At 36.8% G+C, this 20,562-nt stretch overlaps 1 protein-coding gene across 1 annotated transcript in view; it reads right to left on the bottom strand.

Annotated features, from left to right (window-relative positions):
* Positions 1 to 20,562, bottom strand: part of ENTHD1 (ENTH domain containing 1) — a 121,725-nt gene that overhangs the window by 57,637 nt on the left and 43,526 nt on the right. Inside the window, exon 4 of the mRNA XM_010343431.2 lies at positions 7,663 to 7,783. Within this exon, the coding sequence (XP_010341733.1) occupies positions 7,663 to 7,783 (121 nt within the window). The remainder of the gene's footprint in view (positions 1 to 7,662; positions 7,784 to 20,562) is intronic.

Below are 20,562 nucleotides of genomic sequence, written 5' to 3'. Positions count from 1 at the left end.
AGTGTAGCATGACCTTAGAATCAGAATATGACAAAGAGAATTTTAGAAAAAAACAACCCTCACTAATTTACTCAAAGGCATAGATGCAAAACTCCCAAACAAAATATTAGCAAATCAAATCCAGTAACATGTATCAAAGACAATATATCATGACCAAATTCAGTTTATTCCAGGAATTCAAGATTATTTGATTTTATTATCTGGAATTCAACTAATTTACAGAATTAACTGCCTAAAGGAGAAAAAACCTGTAACTATCAATATAAAGGCTAAAAATGGAGGAACTCAACATATAGTCAAGATAAAGCTGTCAAGAAATGGAGATCTGCAAAAACATACATGAAGCCTCTATCTTAAAGACAAAATGTTTAAATCATTCTCTTTAAGTCTAGTAAGTCCATGATCACACTTTCATTCAGCACTGTATAAGTCGTTCCACCTAGCATGGTATGGTAAGAAGACAAAATACAAAGTGTATAGCTTGCAAATGAAGAAACAAGTTCTTTACTATTTATAGACTAAATGATTTTCAACATAAGAAACCCAGAGGCCAGGTGCAGTGGCTCACACCTGTAATCCCAGCACTTTGGGAGGCCAAGGTGGGTAGATCACGAGGTCAAGAGTTCGAGACCAGCAGATCACGAGGTCAAGAGTACTAAAAAATAAAAATAAAAATAATTAGCCGGGCATGGTGGCACATGCCTGTAGTCCCAGCTACTCAGGAGGCTGAGGCAGGAGAATCACTGGAACCCGGGAGGTGGAGGTTGCAGTGAGCTAAGATTGCGCTACTGCACTCCAGCCTGGGCGACAGAGCAAGACTCCATCTCACAAAAAAAAAAAAAAAAAGAGAGGGAGAAAAAACCCAGAAGAATCTACAGACAAATTGGGAAAATTGGTAAGAATTAAGCAAGTCTGCTGGTTACAAAATCAATATACAAAAATTAATTCATTTTCACCAACAAACAGAAAATGCAATTTAGAAAATGACATATTTTATAGTAGCAGTGAAAATATGTAAGTACCTAGGACTAAACCTAACAAAAGATATACAGAACCTGTATGGAGAGCTATAAAAAAAAACACATTAAGGAAGAATTAAATGAATAGAATAATTGGATGTCATAAAAGTATCACTTCTCTGAATTGACTTATCTTCTTGTCAATGAATAATGAGTGTAGAGCCAATCAAAACTCTAACAGGTTTTATTTAAGAAACTTGACAAATTTTCATGTGTGAAAGCAAAGGATCAAAAATAACCAAAACTAATTCCACCACTTTGGGAGACTCACACAGGCAGATCCTTCGAATCCAGGAGTTTGAGACCAGCATAAGCAACATGGCAAAACCCCATCTCTACAAAAAAATACAAAAAATTAGTAAAGTGCGATGGTGCGTGCCTGTAGTCCCAGCTACTCAGGAGGCTGAGGTGGGAGAATCACCTGAGCTCAGGAAGTTGAGGCTGCAGTGAACCGTGATTGTACCACTGTATTTCCAGCATGGGAGATAGAATAAGACCTTGTCTCAAAAAAAAAAAAAAATCCAAAACATTCCTCATGAAGGAAAAGTCATCAAGAATTATTACAAAGGCAGCATGATTAAAACTATTCAGTGCAGGATCAGTCATATCACTGATGGAACAGAATAGGGAGCCTATGCACAGTTCCATGCATATGTGTAAATTTACTTTAGGATACAGATGGCATTGCAGTTCACTTGGGAAAGGACAGACTTTTCAATAAATGATTCGGGGACAGCTGGCTATCCATTTAGAAGTAAAACTGAACTCCTACCTCCATTATACACCAAAATCAATTCCAGCTGTATCAAAGATTTAATCATGGGATGCAAACTATAAGAAAATGTTAGTCTATATAGAATTATCTTTATAGTCTTGAGATAAGAATTTCTTAAAATAACACAAGATACATACGAAAAGTACAAACGATAGAGAAAATTCCACCTCATTAAAATTCAGAACTTCTGTTATTCAAAAACTTCATACAAAGTGAAAAGACAAGTCACAGCCTGGAAAAACATTTATGAGATATAATACTTAGGCTCCAGAATAAAGAACTCCTGCAAATCAATTAAGAAAAAGACAACCAAATCGAAAAATGACCAAAAGACATGAACAGACACTTCAGATGAGGAAACATGAATGAATCTTACCCATGAAATTTGTCAACATTAGAAAATATGCTAAATTTCATCTTAAGAAATACATTATAAGGCCGGGCACAGGGGCTCCCTTCTGTAATCCCAGTACTTTGAGAGGCTGAGGTGGGGATCACCTGAGGTCGGGAGTTTGAGATCAGCCTGGCCAACATGGTGAAACCCCATTTCACCATGGGGGTGCAAGGGGGTAAGACCTTCTCTCTGCTGCAGGTCAGAGAATGAACTAAAAACACAAACATTAGCAGGGCGCGGTGGTGCACATTTATAATCCCAGTTATTTGGGAGGCTGAGGCAGGAGAATCTTTTGAACCTGGGAGGTAGAGGTTGCAGGGAGCCAAGATCGTGCCATTGCACTCCAGAGAGAAACTGCATCTCAAAAAAAAAAAAGAAAGAAAGAAAGAAAAGAAAAGAAAAAGCGTTTTTGAACAAATGACACCCATCCACTAGATTGGATTTTTCAAAAATTGGTAAGGACATGTAGCAACTGTAACTCTGGAAAACAATCTGGCATTACCTAGTAAATTTGAAGATGTTCATATCTAACCATATGGCAATTTCACTTCCAAATATATGCCCTAGAGAAACTCCTGTCCATGAGAAGCAGGAATCTTGTGCAAATATACAAATGAGTAAATAGCATTGTTTACAATACAAAACTTGACACATAATGATGATAGCATTTTACAGTATAATAAATGCATTATAATTATATATACAATGAGATACTATACAGCAGTGAAAATAAATAGGTGAATCTTAAGAAATAATATTGAGTGATAAAAGTCCCAGAAAAATAAATTCCTAACGACTCCACTTATACAAAGTTCAAGAGCCTGTGAAATTAAATATATATTGTTTAGGCTATAAACATGTAGTAAAACTATAAAGAAAAAGAATGAGTGAAGAGAGGTTCTTCTGGAGGTGAGGAAAGGGGTAAATCAGTGAGACACGGCCCAAGTGTGGTGGGGGTGAGAGGGAGTAAAGACCTCCTCTCTGCTGCAGGCCAGACCGTGAACAGCAGATTGCCGTGTGCCTCTGGAGGGCAAAGGCAAGGGAGAAAAGGAAAAGAACTGAGGATTCTGCACCACAATAACTTTCCTACTTTATTTTTGTCTTGAACTGAAGTTGCCAAAATCATAACATGGAAATTAGAACCATCTGTTGACAGGATAAGTTAGTGAACTGGACAGAATTTACCAAGAGAAAGACAGAATAATGTATTTTAGAATCTGTGTCAAATCGCAGAAAAATATAAATAAAGCCTATTTTATTTGGGAGGGGAAAGTAATGCCATTTTATCATTGTTTACAATAGCAAAAATACAGAAATAACCTAAATGAACTTTATGGTAATATTGGTTAAATAAAATACTATACATTAACACTGTGGTATACTATTATAGTTGTTGCAAAAAATTAAGCAGACCAGAACAAGAAAAGTGAAGCAATGGAATAGAATACAGTTGTTAAACAGATACTATTTAGTGCAGGTTAAAGAGTCATTTCAAAACGTCGGAGAAAAATGGACTGGTCAGTGAATGTTGAGACAACTGACTGCCCATTGCCCTTATCTAAAACCATTTGCAAAATTTTAAATGCACATGGATTACAGAACAATTAAAATAAAATATGGGTGAATATCTTCTATAAACTTAGTATAAGAAAAGCAACCTTAAAAACACAAAAACCAAAAGTTATGAAGATAAAGAGGAATAAATATGACTAAATAAAACATAAAACTCCTACAAAGACATCATTAAGAAAGTTGAAAGACAGTTAACAGGCTGAAAGATAATTGTGACATAAATGGCAGAGAAAGAATCAGATATATATAGATATATAGAGAGAGAGCGAGAGAGCTATAAAATCAATTTAAATAAAAAAAGTTAAAAAGGCAATCCATAAAAGAGGAAATAGAAATATCAATATGTGGATATATGCAAATTATGCCTACTATGTAATGCAACTTTTAACCTAAGTGATAAAAACGTAAGGCTTGAAAGCATCAAGTGTTGGTGAGGGTGTGAGTGAATGGCGGTCTCATACACTGCCATCCAGGGTGTGAATGGATATTGATATTATGAAGGGCTGTTTGGCTGTTATGAATTACGATTAAAATGGGCACAAATTATGATTCAGGGAATCCATTTCTAGGAACATACCTTAAAGAAACACTCACATATGTGCACAAGGTTATTCATCAAAGCATTATTTGTAACAGTGAAAAGTATAAAACATCAAAATGTCATCAGCAGGGAAATAATCTATAATAGCCAGGCATTGCAGGAGTTTCAAAAAATACAGCAAATCTCTACGTCTTGACATATACTGAAGGATAGTCAAGAGATATTCTTAAGGAAAGCTTTAGAAAAATGCAGAATAGTGTTTTAAAACAAAGTCAATTCTATATATTTCTAAAGGTACATGTATGTATATAATACACAGGGAAAGGTATGGGAGGTAACCACCAAACTGGTAATAGTTCACTCTGGGGAGGGGACTGTCTTGGGGTAAGGGACAGTCAAGGGAGATTTTGACTTTATCTATATTTGAATTTTTTAAAATTAAGAGTATATTCACTTATATAATTTTAAAATAAATGTTTATAAAATAATTATGATACAGAAAGTATAAACTGTATAATGGGGGCCTGGGCAAAGTCCTCTGGGTACATAGTGAAAGGAGAAACTAGTTTGGCACGCAGAAAAATTTTATAGCAGTCACTACTGCACATTTTCACTGGGCCTGGCTATTCAAAAAGGATTTTGTCAAGAATTTATAACTTGATGGAAGATTGTGGCAGATTATATCTTCCAAAGATGACTATGCCAACATATGTCTCATGCAATATGCTTTCCTTTCAATGTGACATTGACACTCATCCATGGAGAGGTTGAGGGGGGGATTGATGTCCCCATCCCCTTAAACTTGGGCAGGACTTTGTGATTGCCTTGATGAACAGAATGAGGTAGAAGTATTACAGCATGACTTCTGAGATTATTCAACTTATGTCTGGTCTTTTCTTTCACAAAATACTCATCCTTGAAACACAGCCACCATGCTGTCAGGAAGCCCAAACTAGCCTACATGGAAAGATCACATGAAGAGGCTTACGTGGAGAGGAACTGAGGCCCCCAGCCGACAGCCAGTATCAACTGCTAGACACGTGATTGAGCAAGACTTTAGATGATTCCTGCCCCGGCCTTTGTGTTCCCTGGCTAAGGCTAGATATGCATCATGGAACAGACAAACCATTCCCACTGTGCTCTATCCTAATTCCTGACCCAGAGAATCCTTGAGCAGAATAAATGATTGTGCCACAGAGTTTCAGGGCAATGTGTTACACAGTCAAAGGAACTGGAACAAAGATATTCTAGAGAGAAGAAAGTATACAAGTAATAGAATGTCACAGGGCACTGCGAGTCCTGGCATTTTCAGTGATGAAGTTCATGGTCTGGCTGAGACCAGACTACGAAAAGTACTTGCCTGGTACTATTTTAAAAATTAGACTTATCCTATTGCCAGTGGAGAACTGTTGAAAGTGTTTAAGCTGGGAAGTGAAATGCTAAGATCTACATTTTAGCAAGACATCTCTGAGACTCCTGTAAAGGAAAGACTGCAGAAATGAACGACTTACAAATAGAAAACACCCCTCTGATTAAGATGGGTCCCAGCCAAGTAAAATGGTGGGATCACCTCATCTTCCCACCCAGCTACATGTTTTTGACTTTTTCCTCCTGAGGATTGCTTCTTATGCTAATTTATACTCAATTTCACTTAAGTATCAGGAAGGAAAACTTTTGTCCACACAAAAACCTGCCACAGATGTTAAGCTTTATTCGTAATTGCCAAAACTGCAACCAAGATAACCTTTAGAAGGTGAATGGATAAATAAACTGTGTCACATTCTATTCAGCACTAAAAAGAAAAGAGCTATCAAGCCATGAAAAGACATGGAGGAACCCTGAATGTTAATTACCGAGTTAAAAAAAAAAAACATACATACCATCTGATTCCAACTACATGGTGTTCTGGAAAAGGAAAAACTATGGAGACAGTAAAAAGATCACTGGTTGTTAGGAGTTAGTGGGAGGGAAGGAAGGATGAACAGACAGAGCACAGAGGATTTTTACAGTAGTGAAACTACTATTTCTGATACTATCATGGTAGATACACATCATTTTACATTTACCCAAACCCACAGAATGTGTAACACCAAAAGTGAACCCCAGTGTAAACCATGGACTTCTGATGATTATATGGCAATGGAAGTGCATTGATTGTAACAAATGCACCACTCTGGTGAGGAATGGGGGGTACATAGGAATTCTTTACTTTCTGCTCAGATTTGCTATGGACCTAAAACTGCTCTAAAAAAGGAAGTCTATTTTTAAAATTTTAGGAGAAAAAAATGTTAGGGTGTGTCAGAATATAGAAACATTTTCCTTAATGCTCTTCTCTCAAGCTTCTGGATCTAAATCTGTTTAAGAATACAAAGCAAGCTGTCCAAAAATAACCACTTGTAACTAATTATCCATGTGACTAATACCATCCTTATATAAATATCACTGTAATCCCCAATTTCTTGTTTTTGTGTTTATTAAAATATCCTCATTGTTCTCACAACTGGCTTTGCAAGAAAACTCTATAAACATGAATTTGGAAAAGAAACCTACACTAATAAACTATTGCACTTATAATATTGGATATTATAGATCTATATAAGGAGAAATTTGAGATGCATGGTCCAAGAAGAGTGAGAGGATATAACTCAAAACATAAGAAGCCACCTCTGTGATAAGGGAAAAGATGCCTGGATGAACATCAAACCTAAGATGTATAAGGTGATGAAAGATACAAATGAGAATGTTTCATTCTCATGTTGGCGGAAGATCTTCCATTCTACTTTCTGGGAAAATCAAGAAGAATGGATTGAAAATTGAGAGTTCATGGAGAATTGAGACAGGATGCCGTGACTCAACAGTGAGTCAATCAGATCCTCAAGGATCCAGAGTAGCTGCAGAGCCCAGTTGGAACTCAATCGTGTCATTTATTGGAAGCTAGTTTTGTATAATTTTATACTGTGCCTTTCTCTAATGTTAATTATTCAAGAGATGATGAACCAATTCGTGGCTACTGTGCAGCTCGGCTCTTCATGTTTTCATTTAGTGCCTGCTTTTAAAAGAGGTTATAATTTAAATTCTTTATAAAAATTGAAGTAAAATTAATTTTCTGCTTTTTAAAACTACTTGTAAAAGATTTAAGGCTCGTGGTCAATTTTTTAAACAGTGAAAAAGAAAAAAGTAAAACAGAAAGAGAGAAAACACTGAAACAAATGGTAAAACAAGGTTATAGGACCATGTTGTTGGTTGAATTTACCCATGCTAGTCCTGTCCCTCATTAATAAAGTTAAACAGAAGCCAACTGTTGCTGTAGTTCATGAAATAAAATCTGATAAGTAAACTTCCTATTCCTTAACCAATTTACCTGCACCCAAAAGGGTACAAACTTCTGCTGTTTCTGACAAGCACGTGACTGGAGAGACAATGGAAGGAGGTGCTGCTGGTAAAAGCTGCTTTGGCTCATCATCAGAAAACAGCATCAGGTCCTGACAGAAAACACAAGAACATGAGAATTGGGAAAAAAAAAATCAATATCCTGGATGAACAGTGTATGGAGCTACAAAGTATCTAAAAGTGCTAACATCACCATAAACACATTTCTGATTTAATTAACTGAAACATACATCACTTGGCTGTCTACTGGGTGTAGGGACGTTTTCTGCCCTTGGGAATCACCACAACATGCTGAAGACACCCTGTATAGATAGCAAGGGTTTTGTTTAGGGGATTACCTTTACCTACCACCCTTTAGCATCCTTAAAACAAACTATCTCAGTGGCCAATTATTTTGTCTCATTGGTAATAATAAAGCCACTTGTATGTATCTTTTATTCAAATTTTAAATTTTAAACTTTTTATCAAATAAAAAGTAGACACAATGGATAATCAATCCAATCATGTAGGTTAAATAATAATCAAATCATGGCTAATACTGTTTTATTTATATCCCTACCATGCCTCATGTGTGATCAGTTGCAACCCGTTTCACTTTTAAGCAAATCCTAGAATAATCCCTTAATTCACTATGTGTCTCTGCTTTATCCATGCTGTTGCTATAACAAAATACCATCAACTGAGTGGTTTATAAACAACAGAAATTTATTTCTTACAGTTTTGGAGGTTAACAAGTCCAAGATCAAGGTGTCGGCAGATTTGATATCTGGCGAGGACGCACCTCCTAGACAGTCATTTTTTCACTATAACCTCTCATGACAGGTGACCAAGGAGTTCTCTTGGCCTCTTTAATCAGGGCACTAATCATATTCATGAGGGCTCTGCCCTTATGACCTAATCAGCTTCCAAAGATCCGCCTCCTAATACCATCAGTTTTGGGGGTAGGATTTCAACTAAGAATTTTGGAGGGAAACAAGTATTCAGATGATAGCAATCTCTAACTGATAAGTAACTGCATCGAACTGATAAACTTTACAGCTCCTAATGTCATTACTTATCATAAACTGTTCATATTTCCAACTTCTCCTAAATGTCATAAACAGGTTTTTCTACAGCTTGTTTGAAAACGGATCCAAACCAAGTCTATAGAGTGGGATTAGTTGGTTTGTCTTTTTTTTTCTAGCAACTAGGGATAATTTTTGTCCATTATAATTAACATACAGTAAAATGCACAAACCTTAAATGTAGAGCTCGATAACTTTTATCATATGAGTATACATACCTATATAACCACATTTCCTTCACCCCAGAAAGTTCCCTGAAGTTCTTTCCCAGCTGATACCATCCCACCACCCTGCATCATGACCACTATTCTATCCCTATAACCATTCATGAGTTTTGCCTGTTCTTGGATTTCATGTGAATGTAATCATACACCATGTGTAATTTTATGTCTGGTTCCTACTGCTCTACATAATGTCCATGAGATTCATCTATGTTTTGCTGTGTACTTCCTTCCTCCCTGCCTGCCTGTAAGAAAGGAGGGACAGGCTACACAGCAAAATGTGTGAATGTATCACAATTTGTTGATCCATTCTCCCACATATGGATTACTTCCAAAGTTAATCTATTATGAATAAAGCTGCTATGAACATTCTTGTATAAATCTTGGACAAATGCATTCATTATTCCTAGATACTACATAGTAGTAATAATAGAATTTCTAGGTTATAGGACAGGTCTATTTTTAAAGTCATCAGAAACTACCAAACCATTTTCCAAAGTGATTCGCCCCTTTAAAAAACTCAACTTTGAGCTCATTTTAGATCCACATGTAAGAAATAATAGAGCTTATTTAGCCTTTACTGTGTTTCCTCCAAAGGTAACATCTTGTAAAATTATAGTACAATATCATACTCAGGATATTGACATTGAAATAGTCAAGATACAGAACATTTCTATAACCATCACAAGAATCCTTTCTGATGCTCTTTCATAGACATACACTCCTCAACAGAATTAATCTGTTCCTAATCTGTCCTTCATTTCTATAGTTGTGACATTTGAAGAATGCTATATAAATGGAATCATAACCTTTTGGGACCGGCTTTTTTAGTCTTGCATAATTCCTAGGGATTCATCCAAATTGCGTCATTGCAATCATTTCTTCCTTTTCATTGCTGAGTAGCACCCTTGATATAGATGTATCATAGTTTAACCTGTTAAAGGACCTCTGGGTTGTTTCTAGATTTTGGCTATTACAAACAAATCAGCTGTGTGAACATTTATGTACAGGTTTTTGTATGATATACATTTTCTTTTTCTTTTTGAGACAGAGTCTCAGTCTGTTGTCCAGGCTGGAGTGCAGTGGCACCATCTTGGCTCAGTGCAGCCTCAACTTCCCAGGCTCAAGTGATCCTCCTACTTCAGCCTCCCAAGTAGCTGAGACTACAGGTATGCACCACCATGCCAATTTTTTTTTTTTTTTTAAAGAAATGATGTTTAGCCATGTTGTCCAGGCTGGTCTTGAACTCCTGAGCTCAAACAATCCACCCAACCTTGGCATCCCAAAGTGCTAGGATTACAGGTATGCACCACTGTGCCAGCCTAAATTTTCATATCTCTAGTATAAATGCCTAGGAGAGCAGTTGCTGTTCACACAGTAGTCATGTTTAGATTAAAAACTACCAAACTGTTTTCCCGAGTAGCTGTACCATTTTGCATTCCTTCCAGTAATATACTAGTGTTTTAGTTTCTCCATATTTTCACCAGCATTTGGTGTTGTCACTATTTTTTTATTTTAGCCATGTTGATATTCATTCCATCTTTAAATTACATTTTCCTGAAGGCTAATAATGTTGAACAACTTTTCGTGCACTTACCATCTGTATTTGGTGAAATGACTGTTCATAACATGTGCCCATTTTCTAATTGGACTGTTTGGTTTTAAAGTGCTGAGTTTTAACAGTTCTTTGAATGCTCCAGATATTAGTCCTTTGCAAGGTACGAGGTTTGCAAATCTTGTTTCCCAGCCTGTAGATTATCTTTCCATCCTCTTAACAGGGTATTTTGTAGAGCAAAAGTTTTTAGTTTCGATGAGGTCTGTTGAATCATATTTTTCCTCTTAGGGATCTTGCTTGTCCAGTTCTAAGGTTTAGGTATAAACTGAAATACTTAGTCATTAAAATACTGAAGCATTTTAATACCTTGTCCAAATGTCTTGTCCATTTGTTGAGAATTTTTGCATCTAGTTTCATAAGAGATATTGGTCTGTAGTTTTCTTTTTTTGTACTGTCTTTGTTTAAACTTGGTATCAGGGTAATATCTGCCTCATAAAATGAATTGGTCCATTTTCTGGAAGACATTGTGTAAAATGGCTGTTGATTCTTTTTTTATTTTTTGAGAGAGGGTCTCTCTCTGTCACCCAGGCTGGAAGTACAGTGGCACAATCACAACTCTCACTTCAGCCTCAAACTCCTGGGTTCAAGTGATCTTCTCACCTCAGCCTCCCAAGTAACTTGGACTACAGTGTGTGCCACTGTACCTGGCAATTTTTTTTTTTTTTTTTTTTTTTTTTTTTTTTTTTTTTTTTTTGTAGAGATGGGGTCTCTCTAGGTTACCCAGGCTAATTTTTCTCTAAATGTTTGGTAGAATTCTCTAGTAAAACCCATCTGGGCCTGGAAATTTCTTTTTCAAGAGACTTATACTTCAAATTCAATTTTAAAAATGATTCTAGAGCCATTAAGTTTGGGTAGTTTATATTTTCTGAGAAATTATGCTATTTCTTTTGAATTGTCAAGTTTATAAAGTTTTGTTTTTTGGTTTTTTTTTTTTGAGACAGAGTCTCACTCACTCTGCAGCCCAGGCTGGAGTGCAATGGTACAATCTGGGCTCGCTACAAGCCCTGCCCCCCAGACTCAAGCAATTCTCATGCCTCAGCCTCTTGAGTAGCAGAGACTACAGGCGTGCACCACCAAGCCTGGCTAATTTTTGTATTTTGTATTTTTTGTAGACACATGGTTTCACCATGTTGGCCAGGCTGGTCTTGAACTCCCGGCCTCAAATGATCTGCCTGCCTCAGCCTCCCAGAGTGCCGGGATTATGGGCATGCCTGGCCCATAAGTATAAAGTTGTTGGTAGTAATCCCTGACTATCCTTTTAGAGCTGAAGCAATTGTAGTGGTTATCTCTTCTCATCCTGATACTGGTGATTTGTGTCTTCTCTCTTTATCTTTGTCAATCTTTTTAGAGGTTTATCAACTCTTACTGTTTTTTAAATTATTTTTTATTACTTATTTATCATTTTTCATCCATCTTTCTGTTTTCCTGTTTTCAGTTTCATTAATTTCTGTTCTTTATGATTTCCTTTCTTCTATTCCTTGTGCATTTATTTCGCTTTTGAGTTTCCTGAGGAACTTAGATTATTGGTTTTAAAGCTTTTCTCTTTTCTATTGTAAGCATTTAAAAATTTTTTTTTTTTTATTTTAATGTTTACATTAAGTGCCATAAACTTCCCGCTCACCACCACTTTGGCTGTATTTCACATTTTGCTCATGTTGAGTGAACCTTAATGTAAACTGGACTTCGGGTGATTATGATGTGTTTATGTAGATTCATTGATTGTAAAACATTTGACACTCTGGTATAGGACGTTGATGGGGTGGGAAGGATGCCTTTGTAGGATGCCTTTGTAGGCAGAGGACAGAAGGGGAAATCTCTCTACCTTCCACTCACTTTTGCTATGCACCTAATGTGGCTCTAAAAAAAATAGCTTATTAAATAAAAAGACCAGAGTGACTCTTTTTAAATTTTCAGGGAGAGTCTTGCTCTGCTGCCTAGCATGGAGTGCAATGGTGCAATCTCGGCTCAAGCTGTCCTCCCAACTCAACCTCCCTGGTGGCTGGGACTATAGGCACATGCCACCAAGACCAGCTAATTTTTTCTTTTTCTTTTTCTTTTTCTTTTTTTTTTTTTTTGTAGGGCCTTGAGCAGTCTTCCTGTCTTGGCCTTCCAAAGTGCTGGAAATTACAGGTGTGAGCCACTGTGTCCAGCCCAGGGTAACATTTTGTAAAGATTTTTAAAATACATTTTATAAAGATTTTATAAATATTTTATAAAGATTTCTATAAAGCAAAAAAAAAAGCCATAAATAAAAATTTTAAATCAAATGGAAAATGAAGAACCAGGAAGTGGGCTAATTCTCTAATTCTCTAATACACAAATTGCTGTCAGGAATTGGTAAGACAAAGGTGAGAAACCAAACAGGAAAATAAGCAAAGGGCATGAATAGAGTTAACAGCAAAAAGAAACACAAATGCCCAATAAACACATAAAAAGTTAAAATAAAAAATTAAAAATTTTCTGCCCCTCAGATTGACAAAAATGAAAACTTTTGATAACAGTATTTGCAAAGATGAGGAGAGTCAATATGATAGACTGTAAGTATTAATTGGTACAACTTTTAGGAGGACCATTTGGCAGTATTTTCAGAATTGGAAATAAGTATAACCTCTTGGCAATTCCCCTTCTGAGACAGCATCACAAAAATATGTGTACAAGGGCTATTATTGCAACTTTCCTTTAACAGGCAAAATCATGAAAAATCCATAAGTAATTACCAATAGGAAATGGTTAAGATTATATATATGTATGTGTGTATATATATAAAGAATACAGCACAGTAATATGTACTGATATAGAAAAATGTCTGTAAGATGTAGTTTACTGAAAAAAACATATTTTGTAATATACATTGAATGATTACATTTATTATCCAGAAAGATGTCCATGATATATTGTTTAGTTCAAAGCATGCCAAGAAAAACATATTGAATAAGACCAGTTAAGTAAAAGAAATGTGTGGACACAAAAACATCACTGAAAACTGCTGGAGTTGCCTGTAGGGAAAGGAACTTGGGAAGCATGGAGGAGTAAGGAGCCTCTCATCTCTGTACTCTTTACCCCTTGATGCTGTCTGAACATTTTTCAATAAGTACTTCCTAATTTAAAAAGAATTAACAAGGGCACAAGCATGAAAATTAAAAAAGAGCCAGGCATGGTGGCTCACTCCTGTAATCCCAGCACTTTGGGAGGCCAAGGTGAGTGGATCACGTGGTCAAGAAATCGAGACCAACCTGGCCAACATGGTAAAACCCAGTCTCTACTAAAAATGCAAAAAACATTAGCTGGGCGTGGTGGCATGTGCTTGAAGTCCCAGCTACTTGGGAGGCTGAGGCAGGAGAATTGCTTGAACCCAGGAGGCGGAGGTTGCAGTGAGCCAAGATTGTGCCCCTGCACTCCAGTCTGCTGGCAACAAAGTGATATTCTGTCTCAAAAAAAAAAAAAAAGAAGAAGAAAAGACTTTTAAGCATAAAACAATAATGTAGCAAAAAGATACATGAATAAGGAATTAACATAATTAGAATAAGTATAATTTTCATTTCTCTAACAACTTTGGTGAGATCAAATTTTAGGAAATATAATAAATGGCATGCCAGTAAACCAAAAGATAAAAAATGTATACTCTTCATTTAGCAAAATAACAAATGAGGGCAGTAGGAAACAAACATTTACTGTGTATCACTATCAATTTAGTAAATCACAACTAGACTGAAGGTTTTGGTCAGCTTTAATTTTGTGTGAACCAATTCATAGCATCTCTATCTGTTTCTATGGAAACAACTGCAACCCAAAAAATCACAACCTCATTGCTGAATCTCCTCAAACAGGAAAAGAGTAAGGTCTTTTGAGGTGATGAAAAGCTGCAAATAGCTTTATTCATTAGCAAATCTAATAATAAAAATTCTGGACAATATGTATAGAGGAAACAGATACATTTGTGTCATAAATTTAAAGTCTTCCCTTAGTTTTGAAAGTAACTCTTAAGCACTGTTCTGCTTTAAAAGCTCTATTCTGATATAAATTTTGTTTATTGCATTAAAGATAATTTTTCTTTCATTTATAAAACAAGAATAGTTAAAGAGGTTTCTATTTAAATTTTTAAGAAACATTTTAAGTGCCCCTCATTCTGCCTAAGCAATCATTTACTTCTCATTCTGTGGATATAATACATTTGACAACAACAATTAGATTTACTGTTCAACTTGCTAGCTTTTGTCTTCTTCTACAAGAGCAGATTACTGAAGAGGACATATTGGAATGCAACAAATGTGCCTAATAGTAATAGGAAGAGATGCTTGTCAAGAGGATAATGAGATATTGTTATAATACAGCGATGCTTTGAAAAAGGAAAATCCAGCTTCTAAACTTCTTTTGAGAGAAATGTACCATTGTTTCTCACTGAAATAAGATGTAGAATGATGTAGATCAGTAACAGTGAGTTTCTCTGAAGTAAGAAAGAAATAGTAATCAGGATTTAAAGACTGATACAAAACAAAACTAGGTGATATTTTATGTCTTTGGTTCCAAATCACACAGGATCATTCAGGTCTATTTTCTACCACAACAGCTGTCAGCAGAAAATAGACTGAACTCAAATTTTAAAATCATTTTGGTGGGGCGCAGTGGCTCACCCCTGTAATCCCGGCAGTTTAGGAAGCCAAGGTAGGTGGATAATGTGAGGTCAGGGGTTCAAGACCAGCCTGGCCAACCTGGTGAAATGCTGTCTCTACTAAAAATACAAAAATTAGCTGGGGGTGGTGGCAGGTGCCTAAAGTCCTAGCTCCTCGGGGGGCTAAGGCAGAAGAATCCCTTGAACACCAGAGGTGGAGGCTGCAATGAGTCGAGATAGTGCCAGTGCACTCCAGCCTAGGTGACAGAGAAAGAGACTGTCTCAATCAGTCAATCAATCAATCAATCAAATCATTTTGACTTAATGTCTTATCTTTTAAAATTTTATTTGTTTAGTTATTTTACAGATGTTGTCTCACTACACTGCCTAGGCTGGAATGCAGTGACTATTCACAGGTGTGATCACAGCATACTGTCTACGGCTGCAAACTTCTTGGGCTCAAATGGTTCTCCTGCCTTAGGCTCCCAAGTAGCTGGGACTGCAGACACACACAGACACACACAGAATATACATATAGTCACACACACACACACACACACGTATATCGGAGTCTCACTCTGTCACCCAGGCTGGAGTGCAGTGGTGCAATCTCTGCTCACTGCAACCTCCACTTCCCAGGTTCAAGCGATTCTCCTGCTTTAGCCTCCCGAGTAGCTGGAATTACAGGTGTGCACCACCATGCCTGGTAATTTTCATATTTTTAGTAGAGACAGGGTTTCACCATGTTGGCCAGGCTGGTCTCGAACTCCTGACCTCAAGCGATCCATCCACCTTGGCCTCCCAAAATGCTGGGATTACAGGTGTGAGCCAACACGCCCAGCCCCTCAGTCAGTGAACTGTTACAAAATTAAAGAACAGCAAAATTTTAATTTTACATACCTTTCTAAGCTGTTAGAAAGACAAGTGAATCCAATACCTAATTAGGTTGGGGAAGGGCATCAGGAACAGCAAGTCAAAAAATAATTCCAATCTTCCTCATAGGAATCGCGGCAGGGAACACTAAACAAAGCGTCTTTCACAGGAGAAAAAAGAGAAGCTAATGTTCATTAAGCTAAGTTGACAAAAATCCGTCAACTGAAGATTCAGCAATGAATAAAACTAAAAAGATCTCTACTCAAGATTTCCTTCTAGTGGGAGAAACATACAATAAACAGAAAAATGAATTAATGAGATAATTTCACAGTAATGAGTGAAACAGATTTCTAGCCAAGATGGTTCTGTATGTTCATACTTTGGGGATACCTCCCTTCTCCAAACAGAGCCATGAGACAGAAAATGCAAATGTGAAAATTAAAAAGATATAGTCATGCTCAAAATCAAGATTAACATCTTCATAGAACAGAAACAAATAATGGTAAGGAGAGGTTGACACTGTGGACCTTTGGTGCTCTGGGTACAGAAAATGGTACAGAAAATCAGGAGCTCAATTCTTGAAGGCTAGAGTGTCAATTCAAGATAGGAGTGCTGAATATGGGCTCCCTCCTTGAAATGATGCTCGGGCATCAGGATCCCCACTTACAAAGGAAGCTGAAATAACCTGTCATCAATCACAGCCTGGGTCTGTGGCTTTTAAAAGTATTAGACTTGGATAGGTGAGAGGACACAAACTTCTCTAGCAATTAAAATACAGCATGTTTTTTTCTAGGGACCAGATCTGCAATATCTCTGATAGCAGCTAAGAAAGCAATGCCAAGCTTCCAGGCAGGTCCTGAATGTGAATGAATAGTTCCAGGTGTCAGGAGGAGGCAAATGAAAAACTGTTAAGCAGGAAGGAGAAAGGACACACAAAGATTAACAAACAAAAACAAAAACAAAAACGTGAGCTACTTAAGATGAGTTTATAATCCAATATTCTAAAACACAGAAAGCCAAATCACTCTGGAAAAAGTCAATCTAATAAAGAAATCTAGAAATTATTTAAAACTGAGTACACATAGTCTTAATAGATAATGGAAAAGATAACATTTAATTTACAGTAATAAAAAAATCAAGTAATAAAAACAGGCAGATATGAAATAGGTACAAATGGATACAATTAAGAAGCAATGAGAGATTCTCTAAGTGAAAAGCAGAGTTATTGAAATAAAAACCTGGCAGAGTGTGGTGGCTCATGCCTGTAATCCCAGTGCTTTGGGAGGCCAAGGCAGGATTGCTTGAGGCCAGGAGTTCAAGACTAGCCTGGGAAATATCACACAAGACCTTGTCTCTACAAATTATTTAAAAAATTAGCCAGGCATAGTGATGAACTCCCAGTGACTTGGGAGGCTGAGGTGGGAAGATCACTTGCACCCAGGAGTTTGAGGTTACAGTGAGCTATGATCATTCCGCTGCATTCCAGCCTGGGCAACAGAGTGAGACCTAGTCTCTAAAATAAATAAATAAATACACACAGACAAACATACCTCACTAGACAGAAAAAATACTAAATGGGCACCTATGAAAGGAGATTAAATGAATTGGAAGATTAATTAACTACAATGCAGCATGGAGATATGAGACGAACAGTGTTTTAAAAAGCAGTTGAAAGACACAGAAAATGACAGAGTAACCCAATGTAAAATGGAAATTAAGCAGAAAAAAAATTTGCAAGAAAATGGAGAAAAAGTAATGTTTGGAAAGCTATTTGCCAAAATGAGAGATATGAGTTACCATGTGGAAGTGCAAACAGGAGTTAAGTAGGTGTTACGTCTGAGAAGGTCAGAGAACACTGCAGAAAGAGCAGCAAGTCCTGCTTCTGGTTCTGGGGGCTCCTCTCTCAAGACCAACCCTGGAGGTACTGTAAAGGAACGACATCAAAATGAGAAGGAAATTGAAAGGCCCCTGGGGAGACACAGAGCTCTTCTGAGCTATGACATTTGTGTGAGAGTGAGTAGGGGTGTTGGTGCTGGCTTTATCCTAGAACGGAAGGAAGGGAGTCTGCAGTGACAGGATAACACAGGAAGAAAGTGTATAATGACACTCCATTCGCTGCCCTGGAACAAGCCTCCACAGCTACTGTGATCAGACTGCTGTACTCAGGAGTATCTTCCAGTCTGTGCAGAAGCCGAGTGGGCACGGAGGTGAGAAAATCTAGTAGGGACCAGGGTAGGCTTGGGAAGATGCTTCTTCATCCTTCCTCTTCCTGTCCCCCAAATGGGCATGTGGTTTGCAATTTAAGAAGTGTCTCTTCCTAAGGCTAATACTTCTTGGGGTATTAAGGATAAAGACCTAACTCGAGGCATGGATACTGAGGATGAGGAATGATTAGTTCTGGTTTTGGGGGGCAGAAGGAAGAAACGCTTTCCACTTTAGAGTCCATTTCCCGCACCTCCCACTTAAGCTGATCGGGAACACACAGACTCAGCTCTAGCCCTCAGCAATCCTAAAACAAGCAGACATTACCTCCGAAGATAACCAGTCATTAGAGGAGCATAACTATTTCAAAAGAAAAATAAAAAACTGAGTCACAGATTTCTTCAGAAGCGCAGATATTAGAAAAGACGGACCAAAAATTTAAAATAAGTTTACTAAACATACCAAAATAAATAAAAAAGATCTAAGTAATATGAAACAGAAAGACATGATATGAAGAAGAAACGGAAATACTAAATCTTACACATAAAAACAGAATAGTTGAAATTGAGAACATAGATTAAAAATTGAATGGACATAGTTGATAAAAAATGACTAAGCTGGAAGATAAAATTGAGGAACTCACAGAAAAATGAGAAAATGAATAGAAACTATAAATAAAAATGAAGAGCTATAGAGAATGACTGATATACAGATGATAAGAGTCCAAGAAAAATAAAAAAGTGAAAATCAACAGTAGAAAATATTTGAAGAAAATCTGAGATAACTTTCACAGGACTAAATAGAGATGAAGAATCCTCCAACTGAAAAGTCCCATGGGTGAGAAAGACGAAAGAAAAGAAAACCACACTGAAGCGTGCTGTAGTGAAATTTAAGTCTTTTCAGCAAACGGTGTTGAAACAATTGGATATACTTGGGCAAAAAAAAAAAAAAAACTTGACCTATACTTCACACCTTACACAAAAATTAATTCAAAATAGATCACAGAGCTAAATGTAAATGACACTTTTAGGAGAGAACCTATGTGATCTTGTTTAGGCAGAGAGTTCTTACATATGACAGCAAAAGTGTGATTCTTAAAAACTGATAAATTCGGCTTCATTGAAATTTTAAGATTTTGTTCTGTGGAAGATACTGCTAAAAAGAAAACGCAAGCCACAAACGGAGAGAAAATACATACAGATCACATATCTGACCAAGAACTTATAACCAGAATATATGAAGAACTAGAAACTCAATAGTTAAAAAAAAATTCAATTAGAAAATGGATAAAAGATGTGAACGTAGGAATAAGGTCAAAGATAAGTTATAATGCCACAAATAAGCACATGAAAAGATATTCAACATAATCAGCCATTTGGAAAATGCAAATTAAAATCACAATGAGATATCATTACAGACCTATTAGAAGAGCTAAAATTAAAATAGCAGTAATACCAAAAGTTGGTTAGGATGCAGAGCTAGTGAATCTCTTACACATTGCTCATGGGAATATAAAATGGTACAGCCACTCTGGAACATAGCTTGACCATTTTTTACAAAAGTTGGTACGCACTTACCATACAACCCTACAAGTCTCTGACATTTATCCCCAAGATACGAAAACGTCAATCATAAATGTGGACACAAATATTCACAGCAACTTTATCCATAAGAGCTAAAAATGGAAACATCTGAATATTCTCCAATAAATGAATGATTGAACAAAATCCAGTCAATCCGGACAGCAGAACCTACTCAGCCACAAAAAGAAATGCATTACTGATACATTTGACAACCTGGAACATTACACTGAGTTAAAAAATTCCATCTCAGAAGGCTGCCTACTGTCTCATTCCACTTATACAACATTCTAGAAATGACAAACACTGCAGGGATGGAGAAAAGATTAGTTACTGCCAGAGGATGGGCTGGGAGTGAGGTGGGTAGCATAAGGCACTTCTTTGGTGGTGATGGAACAGTTCTGTATCTTCCCTGTGGTCCTATTTACATGTATCTATGCATGGGATAAAATTACATAGAACCACACACACAAAAACACAAATGCAAGTTTAAAAAACTGAATAGTGGATTGAAAAGTTGAACACTCAATAAGGTCTGTAGTCTAGTTGGCACGAATATACCAGTATCTGTTTCCTGGTTTTGATGCTGCACTGCAACCATACAAGACGCCAACATTATTTCCATATAAGACGCAAACAGTACAAACTGAGAGAAGGGCACACAGGACTCTATACTATTTTTGCAACTTCCTGTGAGTATATAATCA

The sequence above is a fragment of the Saimiri boliviensis genome, chromosome 21 (genome assembly GCF_048565385.1).
Source record: "Saimiri boliviensis isolate mSaiBol1 chromosome 21, mSaiBol1.pri, whole genome shotgun sequence".
In the NCBI taxonomy this organism is placed as follows: domain Eukaryota; kingdom Metazoa; phylum Chordata; class Mammalia; order Primates; family Cebidae; genus Saimiri; species Saimiri boliviensis.
Note: the sequence above shows the minus strand (reverse complement) of the source record. Positions and strands in the feature narration are given on the sequence as shown.